The following is a 20,224-nucleotide window of genomic DNA, read 5'->3' as shown; positions in this document are numbered from 1 at the left end:
CTTCCAAAAGAGGACGATATCCGCTTCGTCATGCCTAGAGCTGATCTGTGCTGGTCGCTGAGGGACTACATCAACTTTCACCGTGGACGAAGCGGAGTCCAGCCCGGGGTCCGTCACATGTGGTTGCAGCTCTTTCGTCTGATCCGCCGGCCGCGCTGTTCTCGACCCCGCCGCCTCAGCTCACGCTAGCCCGGCCTCAGTGCACGCCAAGCCGGGGCTTCCCCTCACACTAGGCCGCTGTGTTTTTCGTTGTGAAAGCGAAACTACTTTGTTTGGTCTTCCAAAAGAGGACGATATCCGCTTCGTCATGCCTGGAGCTGATCTGTGCTGGTCGCTGAGGGAATACGTCAACTTTCACCGTGGACGAAGCGGAATCCAGCCCGGGGTCCGTCACATGTGGTTGCCGCTCATTCGTCGGATCCGCCGGGCGTGCCGTTCTCGACCCCGCCGCCTCAGCTCACGCTAAGCCGGGGCTTCTGCTCACGCTAGGCCGCTGTGTTTTTGTTGTGAAAGTGAAACTACTTTGTTTGGTCTTCCAAAAGAGGACACAACTACAAATCAGTGGTATTTACAACACTGTTCCAGAACAGTTTAACCCAAATATCCAGATGTGTGCAGCGCATTTTATGGAGGACTGTTTACTGATCCTGGGAGAGTAACGTTAGACTAAAATGCCGGCAGTTCTGACTCACGTAAGTACGTTTTCATTTAAAGGATTAGCCACTGATGATTCAAACGCGAGTTTTGGGCAGTGTAGAGTAGCACTTGTTGCTTGTCATTTCTCTGATCATAAATGCAGACAGAGTTTTATGTTTACACGGCGCAATGCAACGCAACACGTAAAAAGACAGTATTAAGTCATTATAATCAGTAATTATGTCCCTACTTGATGCAACAAATGCCTCGTTTGTAATGGGTTTTATGTTTTTGTCGCCACGTGATTTCCCCGTTGATTCTGCGTCGCGATCTGCTCTAAACAGCTGAAAGCACGGCAGACTCAACGTGCTGTCCGGAATGGCGTCTTTCAGCCAGGTTTCTGTGAAACACAGAGCAGCAGAGTTTGAAAAATCCTTATTTGTCCGGGAGAGCAGAAGAAGTTTGTCCGTTTTGTTGGGTAGAGAGCGGAGATTTGCCAGATGGATGCTAGGCAATGGCGTTCTGAATCCGCGCTGTCTGAGCAGGCTCACTATTGGCTGATTCAGAGAAACTGATTGCAGGGATATAACTAAAGACAGGACAAACTAACAAAAACATAAAAACAACTGCGGAGCACGCCACGGAGGCAGCCATCATTGGTAATATTAAGACTAGGTCTCTGCTCCTAAATTAAGAGAGCTGAAGAGGCCTCCTAACCTAGTTAGGAGTAATAAGATGGCAGCAAAGAGGAGGAGACAAACACTTTCCAGTGAAAATATGACATATTGGACTTATATGATAATATGGAGTTGATAAAACGATACAAACTTGATTGTCAAGATCAAAAAGTTTTTTTTTTTGGTAACTGACAAAGTTAGAAATTTAATAATAATAAAAAAAATGTCCAAGATTTTGTAAGAATATTGCATTGTTGCTTAGTCAGTTGTTTTATTTGTGGTGATAATGCAATGAAACATGCCAAATTGTGCGGTCATAATTTTTGGACATGCCATCATACAAAAAAAATTATGAACACATGCAAAAACAAGAGGACCAATGAAATGTAAATAACGTATGTTGTAGTCAGTGTGCCAATGTTGCCAATTTAGTGATTTTGTCACTAGATTTAGTGACTTCCGCATCCCTCATTAAGTGACCAGTTTTAGCTACTTTCAATTGAAAGCAGTTGGCAACACTGGTCAGTGTTTTTTTTTGTCCTTTGTATTTTAATGGTATAAGTGAAATGTTGGGTCATTAAAAAATAAAAATAAATCCACACATCACTTTTGGCCACTGTTGTGTTTGGTGGGGTTAGTGCCACAATATGTAAGACCCTGCTTTCAGTGTCATCGCCGGTGCATTGCTGCATTTTTTCCAATTTTCCAGCCAAAAAAATTTAATTACTAATTTCATTTCTGCAGTTAGAGCATTGACTTGAGTGGAAGAGGTTAAGGGTGAAGATGTCAAATTTCCTAGGCCGGACATCACTTTTGGCCACTGTTGTGTTTGGTGGGGTTAGTGCCACAATATGTAAGACCCTGCTTTCAGTGTCATCGCCGGTGCATTGCTGCATTTTTCCAATTTTCCAGCCAAAAAAATGTAATTACTAATTTCATTTCTGCAGTTAGAGCATTGACTTGAGTGGAAGAGGTTAAGGGTGAAGATGTCAAATTTCCTAGGCCGGACATCACTTTTGGCCAGTACTATATGGCAGTTTATTGACTTTCCAACTGACTGCCAAACAATATTGCAAAAACAAGCCACTTTTTTGAGGATTGTGGGCTTTCCTGCAGTTGTTGGAGCCATTGATGGAACTCATGCTCATGTTCAATGATGATTGCTCTAACTGTAAATGAGGAGACATACCAATAGAAAACAAAGCATCAGTAATAATTTGTGATAATTTTGCACAATGCAAAGCATTTAAAAAATACATTAAAATACATTAAAATATTTCAGTGTCTTAAATGCATTAAATGATTGGTGTTGTGCTGCTGTGACTTCACATGAGCAGGCTCACTATTGGCTGTTTCAGAGGTTAAGGTCAGCCATTTTGTGTTGACATCATTGTAATCCTTAGTTCACAACACTTAAGTGTCACCTCAGTCAACACTTAAGAATCAATCTTAGACTTGGACTACTGAAAGTTGCTTTTAGCTTCTTTATAAAAGTCTCCTACTCTTAGAAAAGTCCTACTTTTTACTAAGAATGTTTTGACGCTTAAGTCAAAGCTTAAAGGGATACTCCACCCCAAAATGAAAATTTTGTCATTAATCACTTACCCCCATGTCGTTCCAAACCTCTAAAAGCTTCATTCGTCTTCAGAACACAATTTAAGTTATTTTGGATGAAAACCAAGAGGCTTGTGACTGTCCAGATCTCATCATCATCCAGTCTGTGTGGAATAACATGAAGAAACAGAACAAAGTGAGACAGACTAAATCCAGAAGAACTGTGGCAACGTCTCCAAGATGCTTCAAGAGACCTACCTGCAAAGCTCCCTGAAAAACTAAGCACAAGTGCACCGAGGGAAAAATCTGCTGTAAATTCAACTTATTTTCACACCAAATTTTTATTCTATTTAGCTTATAGTTAATTTATAAAGAAAATCTATTTATGACATTATTTTTGACAGCGTCCTCATTTTACAGCATTTTTGCAAGTGCCTAAAACTTTTAACAGTACTGTAGCTTTGCAGGGAGGTTTCTTGAAGCATCTTGGAGACGTTGCCACAGTTCTTCTGGATTGAGTCTGTCTCAGTTTGATGTAATTCCAGACAGACTGGATGATGATGAGACCAGGGCCCGTATTCACAAAAATTAGTATCTTACCAAGACTTCTCCTAAATAGCAGTAAAAGTTTTGAGCAAAGAGTTTTCTCTTAAAAACCTATTCACAAAGCTGCTGAGACAAAGGAATAGAAAGAAGTCTTAAAGGTCCCATATTGTCAAAACTGAAATTTCCTGGCGTTTTTCATGATAACTGAGGTGTAGGTGCAATGTAACTACCATATAAGTTTCAAAACAGTCAGTCCACAGTAAACTGCACACAGCCTGCACAAAGTAGCTGTGATTTTTCACAAACCGTTGTGACGATATGCAATCAAATTTCTAATTTGAGGCTGTATTACATCGATTCTGGCACCCAAAATCACAACAAGATGATATTTTAAGCTCCGTATGTAGCCGAATCTGCGCTGGTTTGAATGGGCCGTTTTGCTGCCTCCAGCTAGAGCTGTGACGACCCTAGTTACCTGTGGTCGGCCTGGCCATGCGTCACTCAGAACACAACAGGCCAATCAGAAGAGAGGCTCATGAATATTAATTAGACAGACCAAAATCGACCTGTTCTCAGCAGAGCTCTTGAGAAAGGAGCTGTAAAAATATATTGAGATGGTTTTTGGTACTTATACCACAAATATATATTCTTAAGGACATCAAAACCTCAAATAAAACTCCAGAAAGGTGTAAAATATGGGACCTTTAAGCTAAGAGTAAGGGGCGGGGTTGACCTTTGGATTGCTATGGACGATGTCAGCATGCTTATTAACTATGCACACAGTGATTGGCTGATAGGTGAGGGATCTCTGTCAGAGATTTATTCATAGAACAAACACAAGACCGAAAACACATTCGTAAGCAACTGTTTTACAATTTTTTTTTTTATAATAATAAAAAAAAAAAAATAGTGAAACCGTGAAAAAAGGGAATCGTTTTTATATAAAATTAACCATTTGAACGAACTGATTCGCTACAATGATTCTGACTTCAAAACACTGTAGTTCAAAGCAATGCATTTACATGATTTTGCATCAGAACTGGAAAGATTTCACCGACCTAAATTATATGAAGTAAATGAAATAATTAATATTAATGTTTTTTTTTGTCGTATAACATAAACTTGTCACGTGCCTTCTGTCTGTGTAATTAATAATTGACAGGTTTAATATCCTATCACTTCCTACGCAACAGCTCTCGCCTATGATCTGTGCCCGTGTCATCAAAGAAACGCCTTTCAACAAACGCGCACTACCATTGGTCCACCATCTGCGAGGCCTAACCAATAGATTTCCTGAATTTGGGGGAGTATTTGGCTTTAGCACATGATTGGCTGTTTGAACACGATATCCCGCCCATTCTTAAAGTCGTTGTAGGAAAAGCGGTTCGTCTGCAGGGCACAGCCAGGTCTCGGCGCACGTCCTCTGGCGGGGATTGGACGCACATTAGGGGGGTGAATACAACATTAATCTACGAATTCCATCATGGCAGCGACATTAATGCGTTCCCTTGTAAAGAAGAGGGTAAGAAACACAAAAGCATCGCATTTTACAGTCATACACGTAGTATATGCAACTGCAATGTTCCCAGGTCCAGAAACGTATACGATCAAGGACAAATAGTCCATGTGACATCAGTGGCTCAACCGTAATTTTACGAAGCTACGAGAATACTTTTGTGTGCAAAGAAAAAAATAATAACAATTTGTTCAGCAATTCTTCTTCCCGAGTTACCGTCTTCCGCCATTTTAGAGTGTACCCCAGAACATAATCAACGTAATCAGCGTTGTTTACATTCAGCATGTGCACGATTACATTCTGGGGTACTCCAAAATTTTTATTTTTGGGTGAACTAACCCTTTAAAGGAGTCATGACATATAAGAGGTCATTGTACTCTTAAAAACATCCTGAAAGTTTCAGAACTTAAAACTTTCTCATTGGTGTAAAAACGTCTTATATTGAAGCCAGTGTGCCAAAACGACAGATTGTGGAATGTATCCCTCTATGATGTAATAGTGAGGATAAACACCACTTCCGCAGAAGAACATTAACGCCTGCTTCTACATCGCTGCCGGTTTAGCGCCGCCCACTGATTCACGCATGCAGTGTTTACGAGAGAGGCGTACGCGCAGGTCTATGCAGAAACTAAACGATAAAGATGGCTCTGAAGACAACAAGATGCTGTGAAGTGCCAAGTTGTGGAAAAAACAGTCTTTGCATTGAATTCCTTCTGATCGCAGCATTAGGAAAGAGTGGATGAACTTTATTTTTAATGCAGTTCCAGACCGCATCAGTAAGAACTCAGTCCTTTGTTCACTTCATACCGTGAAATTTAGTAAAAAAAAAAAAAGGCACAATACGACATGAGATTTTCAGAAAGATTGAAACTAAAAGATGATGCTGTGCTGATTATATTGGATCCGATGTCGCACCACACAAGTGTGAGTAAAGGCCTTTTCACACTGAATGCAAAAAACGTCGCGAATGTTGGGCGCGATGATGATTTAAATAGAAATAATTAATCCCTAATGGGGATATTCACACCAGGCACAATCAATCACGACGTGAAAAAGTGAGGATTTTTTTTTTCGTTGTCGATTTTTATTTATTTATTTTTTTTCATCGCTCAAGCAGGTAGCGTTCAGTCCATTATAACATACAAAGAGTGCATGTCTGCCTATTATAGAATCAAAATCCATTTTAGATCACAATCAGAAGCACTCGATGATGGTTTAAAGTGGGGTTTGAGCCAAAACATTAATAATTACATACATTTTGAAATGTAGTTTGATGCTAATTGTACCTCTGATTATATTTTCAGATGTATTCTTGTAAGCATTATGGATAGTTTGTGTTTCTGATGAAGAACCAAAAGTTATTTATATTAATTTAATGCTGTGTAGAGCAGTGAATGACGTAAAAGCCTTATACGAGAGACATGGGCTACAAAAAATGCATTGCTGGTCAGCGCCACCTAGCCATGCAGGCATGAATTAGCAGAAGGCGATCAATTGTTTCACGCTTCAAGCAACGTTCGTTGGCGATTCGCCTCGCTTTTTCGCATCGCACTCGGTGTGAAACAGCCTTAAACTGTTTTATTACATGGTCACTATTGCTTTGTCTGTTATTACAGATCATTTGATGTGAGTATTTATGCGTTTTTAAACTAAAACACAACAGCATCCATCTAGGGAGGATGCAGACTGCCAAACATTCACAGCTGTTAGTCAGTCACAGCAGTGGGCATTTACTTCTGAGTCTACCCCTATTCAAACAGAGCGTTCTGATGAGGGGGTCAAAAACAGGACAGAAAATAGCCCATTACTTCTAAATGATGATGTTTTTGATGTAAAAATCTGGGTAATATTATAAGTGGACCTCAGAGAACAGTATAATATAGTAAAAAAGGCAGTTCATGACCCCTTTAATATTAATTTCTTTCTTAATTTCATCATTTTCAAACATAAACCATAAAGCTTTAAAAAAACAAAACTGCAGGGAGACCTTGAAAATTCAATTTTGTTGGGAACAGGTTTGTAAATGCTTATTACAAATATGGTGAAATGGGTGGCACAACCCAAACTCAGAGCAGATGCAGAGATGTAGTTCAAGTGGAGCAGCATTTACTGCAGACCAAGCCACTCTAAAATTCAAAGAGAAAGGAAAAATTGAAATCGCATCATATGACCCCTTTAAGACTGTAGAGTGTAGAACATTATAAGGAATAGTCAGTTACTTTCAACCCAGTGACTACAGTACGCACCAACCCATACTTACTGTTACTACAGACAATCATTTTGACTCATCCTTTAAATCCTTTAAATTGTAGACAAGCAGAATGCGTTTACAGTAAATAACCTTATAAAGGAAGTTTAAGCACCGCAAATGTGTGATATAATCAAATCTGTTTGTGTCCAGTTATGTCTAGTCATAACAAACTCAAAAATGTAAACCTAAAAAAAATCCAGAAGTTGCTCCGTCTAAAAAAAAAAAAAAAGGGGTCTCCAAGGACAGTTAGAACTTTATTGTTGGATTCACAAGTGATTTTGTTTTTTTTATGAGAATTCATGTACACTACCACTACCAAAGGTTTGGGGTCAGTAAGATTATTGTTATTATTATCATCATTTTTAAAAATGAAATTAATACCTTTTTAAAAGAAAAAAATATTCAATTAATGAAAAGGGACAATAGACATCTATGATGTTATAAAATATTTTTATTTCAAATAAATGCTGTTTTTTAAACTTTCTATTTAGAATCCTGAAAACAAGTATTATGGTTTTCACAAAAATTGTAGGCATCACAACTCTTTTCAGCGTTGCTAAAAATAAGATATGTTTTATGACCAGCAAATCAGCATCTTGGCATGATTTCTGAAAAATCATGTGACACTGATGACTGGAGTAATGGTGCTAAAAATTCAGCTTTGCCATCACAGGAATGAATTACATTTAAATGTTTTTTGTAATTTTAAATGTTAATATTTTACAGTAATTACTCTATTTTTTTAAGGTAGCCTTAGTGAACATAAGACACTTCTTTCAAAAACATTTAAAAAAAAAATCTTACCAACCCCAAACCTTTGAATGACAAAATAAGCATTGAAAATAATAAAAGGTTGAAAATAACTTGGGATTTTTTTTTTGTGCTACAGATAGTGATACAGGACCTAAGAAGGTTTTTGGCCTTATAACTGTTTGCACATTTTGTTTGTGTGCCTTCACATTATTTACTGTAGTTGTTTGTTGGTCTTGCAGAGGTGGTGGAGCACACCTGTAGTATCACATCCCTTATGCTGGGCGAGACCCTCCCCTCTATCACTAAAGACATGGACACATACACATACCGGTTGCCCATTGGCGTATGCGCCGGTATAGCCCCCTTCAATTTCCCTGCCATGATTCCACTCTGGATGTTCCCAATGGGCATGGTGTGTGGGAACAGCTATTTATTGAAGCCCTCAGAGAGGGTGCCTGGCTGCGCCATGTTGCTGGCCAAACTGCTGCAGGACGCCGGTGCTCCGGATGGAACATTAAACATAATTCACGGACAGCATGACGGTATGGAAAATTATAGAAGCAGAAGGGTTATAAATATTTTGACCACATTATGATCCAGATTCTGTGTGGAGATAACAAAATGATTTTTCCCCCATGTGTTATTATAGCTGTGAACTTCATCTGTGACCATCCTGCCATCAAAGCCATCAGTTTTGTAGGCTCCAACCAGGCTGGCGAGTACATCTATGAGAAAGGCTCCAAAAATGGCAAAAGAGTACAGAGCAACATGGTTGGTTCTGAGCATGAAGTTAAAACTGTATTGCATGTGAAAGTCTATTCAGTTATGAGCAAAAAAAAATCATACTAAAGCATCCTCTCTAAATTTAAAAGAATAGTTCACCTTAAAAATAAAAATTCTTTCATTTACATTACCCTCTTGTTGTACTAAACCCATTAAATTTAGGTTAAGCTTCGGGAAGTTTCTGTCGTTTTATTGAAACTCCAGGTAACCAGAAAGGTCATAAAGGCATCATAAACCAAATCCATATACTGTATGTAATGAGCGGTTAAAGTCTTGTCTTAATTTAGGCTTTCATTTTCTCATAAATACACATACATAGAGCACATCACATATGGTAGTCACGGAAGCTTGTTGCCGCTTGATTAGTATTAAATTAAATTCAAGTTTATTTGTATAGCGCTTTTCACAATACAAATCGTTGCAAAGCAGTTTTACAGAAAACCACATTATATTTAGTTGTAGCTTATCAGTGGTGACTATCTCAAGTTGATGTCCATATCGCAGTTAGTTAATGACATGTAGTCAAACAGACGGTGAGCACTATTAACTGCAATGATTATATGTTGCGATTAAACTTATAGCAAATATGATATGGATTTGTTTTATGAAGACGTTATGATCTTTTGGCATTTCCTAAGTTTTGGTTAACTGGACTTTCAATGGAAGGACAAACTTTACTGGTTTCATTAAAAATCTCTTAATTTTTGTTTCAATGATTAATCAAGGCCTTATAGGTTTGGAACAACATTAGTGCGAATTTTCATTTTTGAGTGATGTATTCCTTTAAGATGTCTAAACTTCTTTAAGTGAGTAGATAGTCGAAGATCTTGATGAAGAATAACTTTTATTACAGAATAGTAGTGACAAAGTACATGTAATACCTTGGGTTCAACGGAGTCAGACTGAACCCCAAACATCCTAATCTCAAACATTTTATACACTTAGAGTTTACCCTCAATGTAAAGGAAGTTGCTCCTGTTGTTACAGCTGTGGTCTGTATGTTAATTAAGTTCTGACACCCCTTTTGTCTGAGGTGGTTCTCAGTGTCCCACCCCTCCCATTCTACAATTGGTCACCATTTGCTCAGGATGTGATCATCCCAAGTGATCTACAAACAACATAACTGTTGACTTTCTTCTTCTCTATAATAATTAAGCCATTTTGGGAAATGAGCATGATCAAACATATTGTGGAGTGGAATCTGGGTCGGGGCAGACTATAGATTCTTACATTTACTTAATTCAGTTGAACATGAAAAGTGAGTTTTGGAGAACATCCTGGCCACGCTTTTCAACATACTAAAAGGTAATGAACAGATCTGTTTAATAGTGCCATATTTACACTGCAAAGGTGGCACAGAAGCGCTTCTGAAGTGGCATTTAGGTGTCGGAAGTCATCATCATCAGTCAGTAAATACTAAGAATTTACTGCAGTGCTTGAGCAATATGGGACTTTTTGTTATATCTATATGGTGTTTTTGCAATTTCTTTGGTGTATATAGAAAAAAATGGCCAAGATCATCTTCAAAAATTTACAGGGGGTGGAGTAATTGGCTAAAATAGCTATGCTAGATTTTTAGTAGCATGGCAGTAGCTCAGATGCTTTTAAACAGTGTAACTTTTCCAGTAACGAGCTACTTTTCTCCAACTTTGTAGCTTTGTTACCACTGCTCACGTATATCATTTCTCAGTACAACTTCAGTGGCCAGATGGTGGCAGCATTTGGTTACAAGTGAATCTGCATCATTCTGGTTCATTCTTAACCTTCATAATGAGGCTGCAATTTTTAGACTCAAGATTCAGGAAATTGGAGATGACTCCTTTGCATTCTTTATTGCCTTCACAGTTAGCATGAGAGACTCAAAGATGATGGACAGCAGTGTAATACATTAAACTATGGAAAAACATACACTATCATTATTCAAATGCCTTGGATTTAATACAGAAGATCCCACATCCTTTGCTCCCACTGCAGATAAACTCACTTTTCTTAAACCCCACAACTGCCCACTCCTCTACCACAATCTCTTCCAGATTATTGTAGTTTTGCAAATCAACTTGAATTTTGAATCTAAATCTTATGCCAGTCTATTAGAACTGTTTTCAAGGTCTGCGGTCCATCACATTTTCTTCACCCACTTTTACTTTGCCTGTTTTCACTCGTTGTGCTAGTGCTAGAATTTGTAGTTTGGTGAAAATGTGGAGCTGCTTCCTTACAATCTCATTTTCTGTCCACCAGGGGGCGAAGAATCACGGTGTAGTGATGCCTGATGCTAACAAAGAGAACACACTAAACCAGTTGGTTGGTGCTGCTTTTGGAGCAGCAGGTCAGAGATGTATGGCACTTTCCACTGCCGTCCTTGTAGGAGAAGCACGAAACTGGTTGCCTGAACTGGTTGAACGTGCAAAGGGTCTCCGTGTCAATGCAGGTACTTGAGATTTTTTGTGTTTTTTTTTATGTGTCTCACAAATCTGATCAAGTTTGGGCTGTGGAGCACTGTGTCCTAGTCAGGCGCAATACAATAAAGTCCAAAATATGTCCACGTTCCAGCAAGTTGTCGAATATCCCTTAGGTTGGTTGCATTGCAGCAAAAGTGTCCATCTGCACTTTCAAAGGTTGGCGCACTCAACGGTTTGTGAAATGGAGCAAAATGTGAACAATTTTACATATACCTAGAGCAATAATCCTAAATAGCTACAATGAAAGGCATGCAACAAAATTTTAGACCAATGATATTTCGTAAAACATTAAATATGCCAATTGGCTGTGGTTCTGTTAGGTCCCATATTTGTTCTCAGTAAAAAAAAAAAAGAAGCTTTTTTTTACTACAAGTTAGTTAGTACACAGTGACACAATATTGACCAATTTAGTTATTTGCATTTCTGGGACCACCAAGACTAGGAAACACTATGCTATACCAGGAAAACATGTACAATAATAGTCTCTTTAGACTATTTTTACATGACATTCATTGAATAAAATCTCTCTTCCGTAGTTCCTCTCCATGTAGAGTTTCTCTGAATTCATTCAGTTTGTTTTATCCCTCTTTTTTGGCCTTTTCGTAGACCACCCATGCCTTCATGACCACACCTCTCCCTGAGCAACTTAAAGCATGTTCAGCTCACCCAGAGGATAGACGCACTATTTGTCTTGGTCATGCCACAAAGCAGAAGTACATTTTGTGGTATAAAGGGGACCAGAAATTAGTATGGGCCGATCAAATGTTTGAAAAAAATTCTGCCGATGAAAATTGTAATCAGAGAAGCAAAACCGCAGTAGCTATTCTGAAACCCTATAACAGACCTCTAAGACCTATTGCCTCAGGGTATCTAAAATTGTGTGTGTGGCTGTGTGTTTGTTTGTATGTGTTTGGATATGCAAACAAATGATTGTGGCTTTCAGTTGTGTGTCGACTGCTTCGTCAACACATTCAATAGAATGAGCTGATTGTTCCACACTTTCCATATACAGCTGAAGCCCAACAGCAGCTTGTTCTCAAAGCAAAGATGTTCAAGTTTCTTCAACTTCAGATACTTTTAAGTCTCAGGCTTTTATTTTTATTAGAACAACTTTAAACTACTTTTTGTTACATAAATATAATATTACAACTTTTAACCATGCCATCATTTATATTTGCTACATTTCAAATGGCCTTTGTGCATTGATGTAATTGTTTAACCATTGTCACATAATCAGACTTTGAAACTTAAATTAGGAATGAAATTATAATTTTTTTCTAAATGTGTATTATTGAGTGATTCACCCAAATGTATGGTTAGTTACATTTATTTATTTAACCTCGTTAAAAATGTCATAATTGGATCTTCCAGTGAAGCGGCAGACTTTTCTCTAGTGACATATGCCAGACTTCTCCAATCATTTAGTCCACATAAATCCTGTCCTTTTCACACAGCTGAACGCAAGCTCGCATTCAGATCTGCCTCCATCCAGTGAACAGCTAATAAATTGAACAACAGATCTACTTTTTTGGTAATTTGTTTCGCTCACATGTGACATTATGGAAGAAAGATCTATTGCTTCTTCAATTTCATCACCGTTTTAAAATATGAAGATCCGTCATATGAATATATGATGTGAACATATGAATTTTAAATATTTAAATCTACAGTAATCTAAAAAGTGTAATAATCATGAATCATTTTGATATTTACTGTGTGAAAATGATTACCGTCAATTCTGTCCGAAGTACCCCTTACTCCAGTGTAATATGAAATGTGATTTAAAAAAAACAAAACCTATTTCTGTGCATCATTTGAGGTCCAGCTGTAACTGTCAGTGTATGCAAAAATATTATTTACATGTATGTAGGTTAAGAGAAAAAATCAGCCATTTTGTTAAAAGAATTCCGGCTAATAAACATCCTTTTGACAATTTGTTAGACAATTTAGGAGACAAATTAAACTTCTGATATCGTCAAATGTGTTTTTAATAGAGTCCTCCGGGCACTTAGTTGAAACCCATCTTAAAAAAAAAAAAAAAATCTACTGGGATCATTCTCTTGCTTTTGTTTGCTATCTAGTAAAGGTTAACACTCATTTTAAACTCTCCTATTTCGGGACTTTAATTGCTACATTGACAGTGAAGTGCTGTGGACATGCTCTTCAATACACACTGGAAAGGTTGGAGCTACACTTGTATGGTGAGATTTCTAGGTTTACTTTGAGCAGCGAGACTAACGTGAAGCGGTAATGTATAGAGTTTACAAACCGTCTCTCCCACATGGTGTCTAGAGACATGAGGAAAGCATACAGCTTTCTGCGGCAGACAAAAATGCCTTTGCGTCTGACGGGTACGCTGTTGTCTTAACTGTCATCAGGGTGTGAGTGTGTCAGATATGTGAGATGCAGAGAACATGACTGCTCATGAGGGCAAATGCAGCTGACCTCTGAGACATCTGTTAATGTACTGCTTGCTTTTTTTATAGATTGGCGTTAATGTACCAATCCCCGTCCCACTGCCCATGTTTTCGTTCACCGGTTCCAGAGGCTCCTTCAGGGGTGACACCAATTTCTATGGAAAGCAAGTAAGTATTTGCGACTGGATATCTGGATATTTTGCTTTGCGGAATAGGTCTATATTAGACACTAAAATACAATAGTCATTTAACTCTTTTGCTGCCAGTGTTTTAAAAAAATCTGCCAGCCACAGTCAGCATTTTTTATATTTTTTTTAACAAAATTTCTTGGCCCCCAGAATATTTAGTTGTATGAATGTCTGAACATGCAATATGTCAAAAGAAAGAACAGAGCAGCTGCATGTAAATACAATTTGACTTTACATTCTACCATGGAGCAAAAAATTTACAAAAATTAATAAATGAATAGAAAATGGAGAATTATTGGCCACATCTTCCCCAAATGAACCGGCTGAAGTTTAAAATCAGGTCACAGGCATGGTCCATTTGGTTTGCCATTTGAGTTTGGCTGTAAAATATGTTTTGGTATAAAATTTCGTCAGCCGTAGTTTGTCATAAAACAATGACTGACATGTTTTGACGCAAGTGGTTTATTGTTCCCGCCAGCGTAAGTTTGCCAGCCACCTGCCATTTCTCATGTGATGTCATTGTCATTTTGAGAGCGTATTAAAAAGAAGATGACTAATCTTGAGTCATTGTTTAGTCTTAAGTATTTTGCTATTCTTTCCATCACAGGGCATTCAGTTCTACACACAGATCAAAACTGTTACTTCGCAGTGGAAGGCAGAAGATGCTACCCTGAAGTCCCCCGCTGTTACCATGCCAACAATGGGACGTTAAGTATTAATCACCTGCATAAATTCCTCTCTGGCCCCCAAAATTCAACAATACTTTTAACTACTGTACAGATGGATATTTTCAAACATACTCTCTTAAATAATTCCAAAAATGTGAACTTTTTTCTTTCACTGTTCAATAAGTTGAAAATCAAATTAAAGCATGAATTGCTTTAGACCACTGTATGAAAAATTTGTCAAATGGTTTGCCGTTCTTACCCTGATATAGCCGAAGTTTCTGTTTCAGAAAATAATGACTCCACATTCAACACTAATTTTACTTTGGGTGTTGATGAGCTGTATTAAGTCTGCAAAAAAGTTGAGTGCAACAACTTCTACTATCTACAGCTAGCTGGCTCTTCTGAACTGTTCAACTAGCATACGTCTTGTTAAATATGAATGTCTAAATAAATATGCAACATTTGTGAACTGTTGTTGAATAGAAGACTGTTTTGGGCTGTTTGCCTCAATAAACAAGACAATAAATTTGTTCTTGTAAATCTGGTTTACTTTTACATTTACACTACAACAGTGTGCGAAAAATAAAAATTTGACCTTTGCGTTTTTCATGTACAGATGACAACAACACTTGTCGGAATGATCCGGGAAAACGACTTAAAATGCTGTATGCCAGGCCAGTAGTTGGCGATGCCACTTTGTAAAGAAACACTACATGAACAAGTAATATGTATGCGAATGAGGAACTGTTTTCGCAAATTTGAGTTTTGTAGTTTACGTAGAGGCAATAACGGTATAATTTTCAAAAACTTGTACTTTATAACCTGTTTTCAAAATTTAAAGCGCCATTGTTGCGTAAATTAATGACCAAAATGAATAAAACGTTTTCCATTTTTATTTTAAAAAGGTGTCATGTAAACGTTCCCTTAGTAGCACCTGCTAAGGTATCACTATTTTGCTTATATATCCCTATTCCCCAACTTATTCTGTGCCATGTGTACTTGTGCAACTATTATATATTTAAGTATGTTTATATTTTTTTATATATTTAACTTGTAAATTTAAAGTGCCCCTATTATGCCATTTCGAATATTGCCTTTAATGCAGTGTGAAATGTAGCTGTATGTGAATATAATCAGTCTGCAAAGTTGTAAAGCCGAAAGTGCCCAATAAATAAAGTTAATGTCTCCCAAAACAAAAGAATTGACTCTGAACAGCCTAAACAAAGTCGTCAATAATTCGAATTCCACTTCCGTGACGGCTACACGTTATGGGGTAACACATTTGCATAATGCCGCTTATGTTCTATGTTGGCTGGTCACGAACAGCTCAACCCGCCCCACAAACTCTAGCTTGTTCGTGTGGTTAACATCATGTCGAGAAGACTGTGTCCTACGCTGTGGAAGTAAATTCGTTTTATTTTCACTTCCGAAAGATGAGGCTGCAAAGAATCAGTGGTTAAAATTCTAATTCAAATTTTTTTTCCCACTGTACCACAGCAGTACAACCCCAATATTTTTTTGTGTTCCCGTCATTTTACTGACGACTGCTCCTCTAATCTTGGGGAGTTCAGTGCGGGATCCACGAAACACTTGCTCTTGAAAGATGGCTTAGTACTCAGTTTATCTGGACCAGCTGGCTCCACTGAATCACAAGTATGTAAATAATAGATGTTTGTACTTTCTATCAAGCTTTCAAAATATGGAACTATAGCAATGAGCATATAGTTTCCGACACGCTGTACGTGGTAGACTAATCACAACGGACTGGGCCATCTGACCAATCAGAGCAGAGTAGACTCACAGAAAGGAGGGGTTTAGAGAGACTGAATCTTAGAATCGATTCAAACTAATTGTTTGTGAATCGCTGGAAAATGAGATGATATTAAAAAATTTTGACCTTGCTTGCATTTAAAACTATTGTAGGAGACTCCCAAAACAATATTAGGAACCTTAAAAGTGGCATAATAGGGGCACTTTAAATTATTAAATCTAGAAATAGATGATCTGCAGATCTAGTGGGCCAATGAAGTCAGAGGTTGACGGGTTGTGATTCTTTGGCTATAAAGATGTTATGATGTGATTCCTTAACAATCCTGTTTGGGAGTCAGCACTCTGTAGTACGCCATTAATTATGGTGAACCAACATAGAGAAGATGTAAAGCTGAGATAAATTACTCTGGATCTTCATCTTACAGCTTGACTGCTCTGTCTGCTAAACAACCAACCTCAGATGGAGTAAATCTTGAAGATGCTTTGTAATTTGCATGGTGTCCTCTGGCATGGTAGTGTCTAACCCTGGATGGCTGGCACCCATGGAAAAAGCTGACAAAGCCAAGAGATGGGCTGGTTTCTTATGTGGGTGAAGAAAAATGCAGAGACAACATAAAATGGTTTTAACTGTGGGGAGGATATACATTACCTGTTACCATTTAACTTTTAAGTTATTTCACTGGATACTAAAAGTATTTACATTTCAATCTCTTCAATCCAATATCCTACATTATTTACAACTTAAGCATCAGTGACATTTTTAATGACCACAACGAAAATTTTGTAATTTTCCTAATCTCCTTCCAAACTTCCAGAATTACTTTCTATGAAATGCTCAAAATAAAAGTCAGTAGGGTCCAGTGTTAATTTGGACCTTGCCAGCTTGCATTATATGGACAAAATAACTTGAAATCCTTGAAATTTCCTTTGTATTCCACAGAAGAAAGTAAGTCATGACATGAGGATGAGTAAATAATTACAGCTTTAGGTGAACTATTGCTAAGGATACAACAGGGGTGTGACATAATGTAATCTGTAAATTATGTCTCTTCACACTCAACCCACAGGATTTACATGGATAAAACAAACCCAGAAGTTCTTCAACCCAGAAAAGTAGTTCCACCTTAAGCTTCATTAACACACATTTCTTATTTACAAACAATTCATAAACGTGCTTTAAACAAATACAAGTTTCACATTTATGCTTCTTAATGCTTTGGCCTACTGACCTGCTTTGACTGCTGCAAAGTACTGTATGACAATCAATGTGTTTTCCATTCATTTTTACAAACTGAAGGATGAGTCAAAATTCTTTAGTAATCAACCGCCTGCCACAAATGCTGGCCACTGAATAACCAAGAATATTCCTTGTGTCCGCAACTCAGCATGATCTAATTAGGTTATCCTGCTTTCTCTAGATAATCTACAAATAATTTGAACGTACAAAATGTGCATGAGAAGCTAAGTGGGATGTTCAAATTCTGCATGCAGATGTTTCTTGTGGTGGGTATGTCAAGGCCAGTGCAGCCCTATTTTTACCCTTAACTCCTCTACCTCTATTCAGCTAAATGGACTGTCAAAGTCAACTTTGCTTCATGCCACCCTTACATTTACCCTTAAAAGAGAAGGTTACTTAAAGAGAACCAAGTGATAACTGGGTACAACAGTACATTTACAGTACATTAACTAGGATTGAAATTGACAAGAGCTGTCTTATGCATCTTTAAAAAAAAAAAATGCTTTTGTCATTCCAAGTAACGCTCTCGGTTACTCACTAACCAAGAATATTCCTTGTGTCCGCAACTCAGCATGATCTAATTAGGTTATCCTGCTTTCTCTAGATAATCTACAAATAATTTGAACGTACAAAATGTGCATGAGAAGCTAAGTGGGATGTTCAAATTCTGCATGCAGATGTTTCTTGTGGTGGGTATGTCAAGGCCAGTGCAGCCCTATTTTTACCCTTAACTCCTCTACCTCTATTCAGCTAAATGGACTGTCAAAGTCAACTTTGCTTCATGTCACCCTTACATTTACCCTTAAAAGAGAAGGTTACTTAAAGAGAACCAAGTGATAACTGGGTACAACAGTACATTTACAGTACATTAACTAGGATTGAAATTGACAAGAGCTGTCTTATGCATCTTTAAAAAAAAAAAAATGCTTTTGTCATTCCAAGTAACGCTCTCGGTTACTCACTTAACCTCGGTTCCCTGAGATGAGGGAACGAGACATTGCTCTTATTGCCGTGTCACCTAGCTCAGGATCTTAGAATGTCAAGTTGCTTCAGTCAAGATTCTGAATAGATGACGTAAAAGCGCTGCTTTATATAGAGCGGGAGCCCCTCATATTTTGCGCGCTGGAACGCCATTGGCCAGTTTCATTGGCGCGATTCAATAAGGCTTCAGTAGTATTTGGAGAAAAGGGTATTTCCCATAGCAATGTATTGTGACCGAATCGAAAGGGAACTACTTATATAGAAGCTTCGTTCTTTCAATTTTTGCATTTTTCCCTCTTAAGGCCAATTCACACCACACCGACAGACGCCAACAGACTAGTCTGTCGGAGTTTGTTGGATCAGTGTGTTACCCCTGTTGCCGTTGGTCAGAGTTGGTTTTAACCCGACTGAACATGTTTAATCGGCGTTTGTTGGGTCGTGGAATGTCTGAGCAGTGTGATAGGATTTTCCAACAAACTACAACAAACTCTGACGTAATCTGGCCTGGACAAACCAGAAAGAGGAACAGTTTTTGGATCTTTGGGAGGAGAGGCCAGATCTTAATGCGGTGGGTGTGGCCGAGTATACCAACCGCAACGCGAGGGGGAATGCGATCAGATTGATCGCTACAGCGCTTGGGAAATTTCACAACGGAAATTTATTTGACAATATATTATTATTATTATTATAATAAAACTGCCTTACAATATTACCAAAGACATTAATAACAGTATCATTTTGATTGTTGTTACAAGATCATCCATTTTTCCCCCTAGTTAACTCTCCCTGACTTGAAGTCTGTTGGTGTCTGTTGGGGCAGTGTGAATTGGCCTTTAAACAATTGCATTATGTATGGTACCATTACCCAGGTGAAAAAAGTGCACTTCCATAATGTATTTAGATATCACTTGTTGTACACTTGAGTGTACTAGTGTATGAAAGATAGGTCGAAGTGTACTACAAGTGGTAACTAAATAAATGTTTTAAATGTAGAGATAGTATGTTAAAAGCACATTTTAGTTCTTATTCATGCAAAATAGCACAGTTGAGTACACTTAGGTGATCTTAAGTTTATCATAAGTACTAAAGAATCATTTTTAGTATATTAAGTACAAAATTAGTGTGTGGAAATAGAGCACTGTAAGTACATTATGGAAGGGCACTTTTTTCACCTGGGTAAGCTGACAGTTAATTTTATTGACTACCTGAATGGTGAGTATCTCCCTTGTCTTTAGGCCCATTCGCACCGCTTTAGTTCCAGAACTAAATGTACGGTACTAAAGTACTGGGACGATTTTGCGCGAACTATTTCCCAGTACCATTTAAATGGTTGCATTCGCACCGACAGTGTGTACTAGGAAGTTGACATAAGCCGGTCGACAGCATCGTCATTTGTGCGCGGCGTTCAACAACAGAAACAAAGAAGAACAACATTAACAACAGGAGGATGGGAGGACGCTATGATCGGAGCTGTGTTTTTGTTGTGTCTCGCGGGTTTCACAGTGGACATGGAAAGTCAACGTATACATAAAGCGATTGAAAGAACGGAAAGGAGGACTAAGAATCTCCAACGACAACTGGCAGTGCTACATTTGCTACAAGTGCCTGCACTTCAGCATCCGTCCATCTATCGCTGTTCTCCATACTTACAAAATAAGTTGACATGCTTACAGTATGTTTACATGGAGTTTTAAATCATGGCGGGTGAGGGCGTTTTCGTACGCGTTTGGCCAATCAATGTCTAATTACGTCACGATTAGTACCAGTTGTGCTGGTTAGACCCTGCTC

General features: G+C 38.2%; 1 protein-coding gene across 1 annotated transcript; it reads left to right on the top strand.

Annotated features, from left to right (window-relative positions):
• The first annotated feature begins 4,896 nt into the window (after positions 1-4,896).
• LOC107586880 (methylmalonate-semialdehyde dehydrogenase [acylating], mitochondrial-like) lies at positions 4,897-14,988 on the top strand. Its single transcript, XM_016274427.1, has 7 exons — positions 4,897-4,935; positions 8,154-8,475; positions 8,583-8,704; positions 10,955-11,144; positions 11,712-11,722; positions 13,662-13,760; positions 14,388-14,988. The coding sequence occupies exons 1-7, from the start codon at positions 4,897-4,899 to the stop codon at positions 14,490-14,492; spliced, it is 888 nt and encodes a 295-aa protein (XP_016129913.1). The 3' UTR covers positions 14,493-14,988.
• Positions 14,989-20,224: the final 5,236 nt, after the last annotated feature.

Source organism: Sinocyclocheilus grahami, unplaced genomic scaffold, assembly GCF_001515645.1.
Source record: "Sinocyclocheilus grahami isolate Dianchi unplaced genomic scaffold, SAMN03320097.WGS_v1.1 scaffold86.1, whole genome shotgun sequence".
Lineage (NCBI taxonomy): Eukaryota > Metazoa > Chordata > Actinopteri > Cypriniformes > Cyprinidae > Sinocyclocheilus > Sinocyclocheilus grahami.
The sequence above is the reverse complement of the archived record's forward strand: the minus strand, read 5'-3'. Positions and strand labels throughout refer to the sequence as shown.